Genomic DNA, 9,272 nt, shown 5'->3' on the forward strand with positions numbered 1-9,272 from the left:
TCATTGTTGAGGGAAATGCTTGAGAATTGGGGGAATTGAAATTGTAAAGCGTTCTGCTAATTGTGCCCCTTAATAAAAATGAATGTTTGAGATGTTGTAAATGACACTTGAGAGGTAAATGGTTTTTGTATCACACTCTTATTTTCTCACGCTTATTTTCTCTGCATACATCTCACTTTCACGGCAGAGGAAAAACACACAGTGACCCCTGGATTCATCTTTCACTTTTCTTTGCTTCCCACTGCCGCTGCACTGCTGTCCTAAGAGTCAGCCGCTAGTCTGGACACTTTTATCTGAAAATCACCTTATTTTTTGCACCTTGTTTTATTTAACTTTTGCACCTTTATGTTGTAACTAATGTCATGTGTGACTATTACTGGATGCTTTGAATTTCCCATGGAATCAATAAAGTATCTATCTATCTATCTATCTATCTATCTTGCTTCAAATCTTTATAATAATATTTGATTTTTTTTCTCTTCAATTTTCTGTTACACTGATTAATTTTCTTCAACCTGTCCACCACTGTGTATTTCATGTGTGTGTATTTCCCTTTCCTCTTAATTTTTGTTTTATGACACTGCATATCTGGTTCCTGCTATAACCCAGTGGACATCACATTTTAAGCAGTTAGAGAAACAATGCCCTGCTGTAATCTCTAACCTGGTGTCCTATTTTTTCCCAAGGAGGTGCAACACACCTATGAGACACTGACTTCACTAAAACTAATGATAGTGATTATCTCTGAAACAGATAACCTCTGCAGTCCTCATCATCCTTTGTGAGGACATGTATCATTCTTTATTGTACTGTAACACCAACAATAATTAAATGACAGTTTGCAGTTTTATTCAACATTTTTATTTGTGTATTATGCATATAACATGTCAAAACATGCACAGATGCATAGAAACGTCTCTATGTGAAACAAAAATCACAAGCACTCTAAAAAAATAAATAGTACATAAATATCCACCCATAACACTATGTAATAATTAAAATAACATGAAGACAACCATTTCCAGCATTTCGAAAAAGTTATGGAGCAATATGTCCAAGAGAAAACTCCCACTGGGAGGTAATACAGTACATATACCATTGTGTGTCTATATGAGGCTGTCAATGCTGCTTTTGTAGACCGCAGTAGGTGTGTCTATGTTAGAGTTGCTGTAAACAAACAAACAGAAAAAAACAAACAAGATTAGCATTGCAGTTCTCCATATTTGAAAAAGTGTAATATTTTACTTAAAGGAAATGAATTCCTATCTCACCTGTCCAGCTCAAATTTGGACGCTTTCTTCCTAAGTCGTTTCAGGAGCCACAGAGCCAGAGCCAGACCTGATGTCACAGCAGCGCCTCCTGCTGCCACACTGCTGGCAACGACTGTAGCCGATGGTGAAACAGCTGTGGAAAAAACATGTTGGGACTAATTAAAACTTTTGGCTTAAAGCTGTGGTTTAGAGACCAGATTATTTTCTTAACATGTCTTATCACATTGATTGTATTTCATTGTTCTCACCTTCACAGGTGGGTTGGTCTCCAGTCCAATTCCCATGATGATCACAGGTCCGTATCTTGTCTCCTTTTAATATGGAATCTTCACCACATGTGAACGTGCACTGTGTGTTGAAGAGCGGCTCAGCGTTTGAGCAGTTGACAGAACCGCTTTCGGGATCCTCTAGCACCAGACATCTAACAGCTGTTGGATGGAGAGACACATCACAGATTAGAGTGTTTATAAAACCACTGCATCATAGCTTTTTAGCATGAAAATAGAGCACTGCAACAGAAAAGTTATAATAAAAATGTTTTTTTCATGCCTTTGCAGCTAGGTATGTCTTCACTCCAACGTCCGTCGTCTGAACACTTAACGGTTTGCACTCCCTGGAGTTCAAAGCCTGGCTCACATGTGAAACTGCAGGTGGAGTTAATCAACAGTTTGCTCAAAGGTTCGCTGCAGTCAGTGAAGAGATGAGCTCCTCCTTCTGGAGTCTTGCAAGTGATGGCTAGTACAGGAAAACAAATACACAGTAAGTGAACTGCTTTCTTTGCTGCATAGAAATGAGCTTGGTTGTAATCAACTTCTTCCTTCACCTTCACAATGAGGAGTCTTTTCGCTCCACTCGGCTGCTGAGGTGCATGAGACCCTGTTCGGTCCCACCAGCTTGTAACCAGGGGCACAGCTGAAGCTGCAGGTCTTTCCATAGCTGAACCTCTCATCTGCATCACCCTCACAGCTGACAATCCCATTCCCCAGATCTTGGATAGCAGGGCACTGGACGGCTGCAAAACAGAGACAAATGATTTTTATATAAATGTTTTCTGTATAAGACATACTAAATTACTTCAGTATTTTAGAAGGCTGTGAAACTATGCCATTTATTAATATAAGAGATAAAGAAACAAGTGATTAAGACAGAGCACAAAGGTGCACAAGCCCCCCTGTTACAGTATTAGGATGATGTATAAATTGGATTCCATACCTTTGCAGGCAGGTATGTCTTCACTCCACTGTCCATCCTCAGAACACCTCGTGGTGTGCGCACCCTGCAGTTTAAAGCCGTGGTCGCAGCTAAAGCTGCAGCTGGAGTTTGGTCGCAGTTCTGAATTGCTGCACTGGTGGGTTAGATGAGCTTTTCCTTTTGGAATCTGGCAAGTGACGGCTGTAACAGGGATATGCATTTTAAAAATTTATATTTAGAGAACTTCTCACAAAGCAAGCATTTTCTTTATTCCATGGACTGTTATCATACTTAAAGTGCTCCCTTACCCTCACAGTGAGGCATCTGCTCACTCCACTCGGCTGTTGAGGTGCATGTGACCCCGTTCGGTCCCACCAGCTTGTAACCAGGGGCACAGCTGAAGGTGCAGGTCTTTCCATAGCTGAAACTCTCATCTGCTTCACGTCTGACAATCCCATTCTCCAGAGCTTGGATAGCAGGGCACTGGACGGCTATAAAATGGGTGAAAAATAAGAGAGGTGATTTATCATAAACACTCACTAAGAGTTTAAAATCCTGCAATGTTGAATTATAAACTGTGTGTTCATACCAACACAAGACGGCTGTGAGGCATTCCAGCTTCCTGAGGATTCACATTGCAGAGTGTTAGATGGGGAACCGTCCAGCACGTATCCTTCATTACAGGCAAAGGCACAGGTGGATCTATAGCTGGAGGATCCCAGAGGATCGTTGCATTTCATTGATCCTCTTGACGGACGAGTCAGAGTGGGACACTGAACCACTGTAGATGACGGGAACAGAACATAAATAAGGCCAGATCCATTGAAAAAAACTGAACTAAACATTAATGAGTATAACATCTAATCATTTACTAAGTTATTCCAGCTTTCTAATACACTTCTACGTACATTGACATGTAGGAGGCTGCTCTGACCAAGAGCCCGTAGCAGTGCACCGCTGAGGTCCAGCCATACTCAGCTGGAATCCTTCCTTGCAGGAATACTGGCACGAGGAGTCGAAGGCAAAGTCTCCGTATTTGTGGGTGCAAGTTACTTTTCCGTTATCTGGGGCTCTCACCTCATCTTTGTTACACGTAACAACTTCAAAGAAGACAAAGCAAAATTAGATTGCAAATTCTTTGATTGTCAAAGATGATGAACTCATGAGAAGATTACAGTGTTTTCTTACCTTGGTCACACTTGTCTCCATAAAAACCTGGATTACAAGCGCATTCGTGGCTGTTGATGGTCTCAACACACTCCCCATACTGACATGAATCACTCTTGCAGGCAGCTTTAATAAGATGAAATGCATTTGTAAACTTTGAGGAAATCGAATCATCTTATTTGCAATCATTATTAAAAAGAGTTTTGAACAAGAACAGCAAAACTTAGACAGCTAAAAGTGCTTACCTGAGTAACAGAGAGCAGTCTTCTTTTTCAGGCAAGATTCATCATTCCACTTTCCCTCCTCCTTGTCTCTTTTGATGTACATCTCCACACAATCTTCAGAGTTTCCACTGCTTCCCCTAGCCTTGCCATTGTTTGGCTCACCCTTTGCCCAGTTGGTTGCCTCTGGTGTCAGTGCTTTGTTGGTCCCAACCCAGGTCCAGGTATCATTGAGCTTGCGGATCCCAATCCAGTAGTAGCCAGTTGTGAAGTTCAGCCAGCTCTTCAGATGCTCAATCTCCTCCTGGTTCTGGATTGCCACCATGTCTGTATAGTGGTCCCTGCACCAGGTTCTAGCCTCTTCCCAGGTCATAAATGTGCTTGAGTGGAAGTAAGACCAGCCCTGTACACTGGTCCACGTGGACAGCACTGAGGATGGAGGACAGAAATTAGACGGAGGGTCGGTGAAGATACATTGAAACATTATATTGAGTTCTAAAGGCTGAATGTGGAACATGCCAAAGTGGACATTGCATTAGATTTACATACTTGAACAAAAAAAGAGCAAACGGATCCATGACGCGGAGCACTTATGTCCACTAGTCTGAATGAATCCAAAGCTGAACTCCTGTAGAAATTATACAAAAAGGTGCATTATTATTCAACTCATTGCCACACACTATCCATCACTAATCATAGCTAAAGTGGAACAAGGTTGCATTTAAAATCTCCGTACTCACCATTTTAAGTGAATGTGTGAAGAGCTGAAAAGAATTGTTTAATGTCTGCACCTGTTGTCTGTCAGGATTGAATGAGTTTCTTGCCCGGAGTCGCCTGGTTTTATACACTCCTCTGGCCTGCCTCTGGTTTCCTGGAAGTTTCTCACTGTCCGTATTTCAGTGGAATTCCCCACCTCTACACTTTCCCCACTTCTGTCACTTCCTAACGAGGACCTTGGAAGCTTTCACCGTTTTTCACACTTTTTTTTCATTCTTCCTTTTTTTAAATGTGGAATGTCTGATAATATTTCATTAGTCCCTGTATCGTGAGTTATATTTTGTACTGTATGAGTGGACTCTTACTTTCACTATTAAGCTGAGAGTTTGTTGATTTTCAAAGATTTCACTAAATGCTTCAGAGATGTCTCATCATCATATCTTCTTGAAAATGTTTTTTCACTACTTAATAACTTTAACTTTAATAAAGTGTTGCAGTGTCGCTCTTAATTGTCTTGTCTCAAACCAATAATTCGATCCCTGCTAGACATCTTTTTCTACAATCACATGATAAGAATTCACTTCTTTTTAAATAAATGGTATTTGAAATCTGTCACATCGTTGAAGTTTTTATTTCATTAATTGACCTGATTGGCTTAAAACAAGTTAATGAACTGATACAACCTGCACTACAAAGAGAAATCAGTGTTGATATCAAACTTTATATTTTCCTTAACAAGTCACAATGGCACCATTGCAGCACAAAAGAAAAAGAAGATATTATTTTGGAACTTTTGAACTTCTGTGAGCTGATAAGACCGTGTTTCAGAGATATTTCAGACTGTCAGAGTCCCACAAAATTACTATTTTTAACTAATCAAAATAATATCTTTGGCAGCACGGAAATAAATCCCCTTTTTAAGTTCTTTTTAACCATCCTGCACCAGCTTTAGTCCATGCTTCCTGCCCCTGTATGATGATTCATTAAAGCCACTGTTTTTAGGTACAAAGTGTGCCAACAGACAATGCGCAGAGTAGAACAGGCTTTTCACAATTCAAATAATGAACTGATGCATACTACTGTATATGAGGAGTTGGTCATCCAGACAGGAAATAAAAATAAATGTAATGCAAACGTTTTAATAGGTGTCTGGGGACAGGAAAGCTGTTGTGTAGTCCAGTAATGAAGGCGCCTGCTGGCTGCTTTTTGAGACATCCTTCCGCTCTGGCCAGAGGCGCTGGCACCGGCAACTGGTCCTTGACACCTCATAACCTACACCTTCCCCCCCGGTAAACAATATAAACTCTCTGATTAACTCGCAAAGGACAAACCCTTTGGGATATCTCCGTTTTTGCTTTCATAGGAAAAACATGGAACAATCTAATGATCAAGCATTTAATTGTGGGCCAGAGAAAACAACTATCATCACTTTTAACTGATAGTGTCTATGTAACTCCCAAATTATTAATATTGTCACTTGTAGGAATAATTGAATGAATATAGAATTTTGATTGAGTTTTTTTTGGTTATGATAATTAAAACCAGAGAAATTACCTTAAAATTCACCCGGCGTCCTAATTGTTGCTGGACTTTTTTTTGCCTCTTGACCGAGTCTCACAAACCTTAACTTCCTCTGGCTCAAATCCAGAGGGTGCATGATGGATTACACTTTAAGAAGTGAGTATGTTTAAACAACTACCCTGGAAGTGTTATGGAACCAGAAACATTGTCCCTGAACACTTCGGTCTGGAGCTGTTACCCCGTGATGCACCCTATGAGAAATAACCAACTCCAGAACATGAAAATCAAATACAAACACAGTCCAAAAACAATTCTGAATTTGAAAAAAAATGTCTTGGCAGATAGGTGTATGGATTATCTTCCAATGTGGTCATAAAAATACCTGGAAAATAAGACTGATGTCACGCACTGATGCTAAATAAAATAAGTATTTGTAAAACGACAGAAATTTTTTTATTTTGCCTTCATACACTACCGCTATGGATTCAAAATTAAACAACTAAGAGGCCATCAAAGTGTAGATTGTCATGTTTAACTTGAGAGCTTTCACAAAAACATGACATTTATCATTTAGGAATTACAGCCATGTTAAGCTAAAAAAGTTGGAAGGGAAGGAATAGGCCAGGAGCTATTATTACTTTGAAACAGTTAATAATAATAATAATAATAATAATAATAATAATAATTCTTATTATACCACCGCCAAGCTAAAGAAGTTGCAGGTAGCATATAATGATGCGTTCAGGATCCTCCTTAAGCTTCCAAGAAATAAAGTGCAAGCACTTTATTTGTTAATTGTAATGTCCCCACCTTCCGTGCTCTGCTGAGGAATTTTATGTTTAAATGTATGTGTCGACTCCATGATTCAGAAAATTGTCTAATAACTGCACTCACTAACATCAAACGGAGTGATACAAGGTACACATCTGGACTATGGAAACATTGGAACAGATGTTTGCATTTATTTTAATGTGTGACCTGTAATTTTTATGTATTTTTTATGTGTCTTATATGGAACCTTTTGAGTCTGTAATAAAGTATCCATTCATTCAATAATAATAATAATAATAATAATAATAATAATAATAATAATAATAATAATAATAATGTAAAGTTGATATAAAGTATTGAGTTGGCATTTGGCAGCCGTTTAACTGATGTTACTAGAATAAAGTCCAAAAACAGGTAAAATAGCAGATGTCTAGAAGTACAAAGGCTCCAAAATTGAAACATATTTCCCTCCTGCCGCCGCTAGGAGTCACCAGCATTGGATTACGCCAGTCACATTACATGATAAACTGACACATGGTGCTGTGTGTCTTTAAGACAGGAAGCAGAAGTCGTGGTCCAAATAAAGCCAGATCGCAGTCAGAATCATGTTCTCAGTCGTCTGCAGACCTCTAATCACCCCGGTAGTCTCTGTTAGTTTCCGCACAGCTGCAGCCGCAATGGCAGACGCTCTGGCTAAAATCCCCAACGTGGAGATTGATCCCGAAGGAACCTTTAAATACATACTGGTCAGAGTGAAAGTAAAAGACGGCGATATGCAAAAAGACATAGTGCGAGGGACAAAAAGTGCAGAATACCACAGTAAGTTCGTAGCTACAGCTACACAAGAGGAGCAAGTGCGTCAATTCAGCTCGAGATAAAATGCAGATCATCTGATTGGTTGTAGCTTTAATGCACAAATTCTGCATATACAGAGATTTAAAAAAATGTAGCAACCAAAATATTAAACCAACGTGATTTGCTCTTTCTAAATTACTTAATACTGTTGCTATGTGGACTCGAGTAAACCAGTTTGCATGATCTCAATAATTTCCAGATCATATATTTGAGAAGGTCAGTCCAGCTCTGGAGGCCTTGGGGATGGAGAGTAAATGTCTTGGAGGAGGGAAGATAGACCACAACAGCAAGGAGAAGAAAATTAGGGTGTTTGGAGAATCAACTGTAAGTTCCTTTTAACAGACAAACATTGAAAAGTGGATTTGTCTGTGATATTTGATGCACTGATGTAAACACTTTCTCATTTCCAGGCCTTTGGCAAAGCAGACCATTCTGTGTCTGTAGAGAAGCTCAAGGTTGTTTTCACTGACTATGAAGTCACCTGGTCTGATGACAAAAAATAAGTTTGGAAACCTTCATCTCATTACACAAGTTTACTTTCATTCATCAACCCAGTCTTGAAAGCAAACCATGCTTTAACCCCCTGTGTTATTCTGTGTTTAAAATAAAACACCTCTGCAATTATTTGGCTACTCTCACTCTCACTCATTTCTCTAATGTGGCCATAATAAGTACATGGCATAAAGCTTAAGGCCATTCAGGTTTTGAGGGTCAGATTTCGACTTTCAAATGGAAAAAGAAACTTGTGGCATTATCTCAGGTAAGAGTTTAAAAAAAAGCTAATATTTTGGCCAGGCTTTCCCTGAATGTGTAGCATCTTGCCAAGCGTAAAGTCCATAAAGGAAGGGGTGTGCAAGCTTGAATACATATCCTGTTGCACTGAGGGAAAGTTTGTTTAAACGGAAAACAGTATCCGTGTATCTCCAAATTTAGTGGTTCAACAATAAGTAACAAAGAAGAAGAAACGAAAGTGAGGTAAAGAAAAAAACACATCGTAATTCTTCATATTACACTCAACTCTGTTAAATTCATTATAAGCTCTCATCTTTTTATATTTGCACTTTCATAAATACATTAAAAACATGTATCTTTTTCAAATGTATATCTCAAGCTTTTGTGGCATAATGAAACACCTCACAATCAATGTACTTGCTATGAGTTTAAGATTATAGAATATTCCAAAGTTCCAAAATTAGCTGTTGGCAGTTTTTTGACTGGAATAATCATTAGGAAGTCCAATAAAATCTTTTTGCACATGGAAGAAGCCATCATTACACTGAAAAAGAAAAGAAAAAAAACAAGGAGGAGGAAAAATTGCTAAGGTGTGGTCAAAATGAACATTTCAACACATTCTTAAAAAGAAAGAAAGCACTAGAGAGCTTACCAACATTGAAAGACCTGGAACATGAATCCTTTCCTTGGTGAAGGAAAACCCAACAGACATCAACACAGTCAAGAATACTCTGGAGGAGGTATTATTGACACAATCTACATTAAAGAAATGCCTTTCAAAACAATGTTTAAACCACCGGTAACATTCACAAGAAGGAGAAATAGA

General features: G+C 38.9%; 2 protein-coding genes across 3 annotated transcripts; one reads left to right on the forward strand and one right to left on the reverse strand.

The window, feature by feature from the left end:
- Positions 1–919: 919 nt before the first annotated feature.
- LOC133457784 (E-selectin-like) lies at positions 920–4,645 on the reverse strand. Of its 2 annotated transcripts, XM_061737117.1 has the most exons (13): positions 4,591–4,645; positions 4,400–4,478; positions 3,875–4,279; positions 3,651–3,755; positions 3,371–3,562; positions 3,052–3,243; positions 2,771–2,953; positions 2,484–2,663; positions 2,095–2,283; positions 1,821–2,006; positions 1,520–1,699; positions 1,272–1,404; positions 920–1,167 (listed from the first exon to the last, which is right to left on the reverse strand). In XM_061737117.1, exons 1-13 carry the CDS (start codon positions 4,591–4,593, stop codon positions 1,107–1,109), a joined length of 2,088 nt encoding a protein of 695 aa, XP_061593101.1. In that variant the 5' UTR covers positions 4,594–4,645; the 3' UTR covers positions 920–1,106. The 2 variants fall into 2 exon arrangements, with proteins under 2 accessions (XP_061593101.1, XP_061593102.1); XM_061737118.1 differs by lacking the exons at positions 2,484–2,663; positions 2,771–2,953.
- Positions 4,646–7,445: 2,800 nt separating this feature from the next.
- si:dkey-51e6.1 lies at positions 7,446–8,338 on the forward strand. The gene is made up of 3 exons (XM_061737121.1): positions 7,446–7,678; positions 7,914–8,038; positions 8,125–8,338. Exons 1-3 carry the CDS (start codon positions 7,465–7,467, stop codon positions 8,215–8,217), a joined length of 432 nt encoding a protein of 143 aa, XP_061593105.1. The 5' UTR covers positions 7,446–7,464; the 3' UTR covers positions 8,218–8,338.
- The last annotated feature ends 934 nt before the right edge of the window (positions 8,339–9,272 follow it).

This window comes from Cololabis saira, chromosome 13 (genome assembly GCF_033807715.1).
Source record: "Cololabis saira isolate AMF1-May2022 chromosome 13, fColSai1.1, whole genome shotgun sequence".
Taxonomy (NCBI): domain Eukaryota; kingdom Metazoa; phylum Chordata; class Actinopteri; order Beloniformes; family Belonidae; genus Cololabis; species Cololabis saira.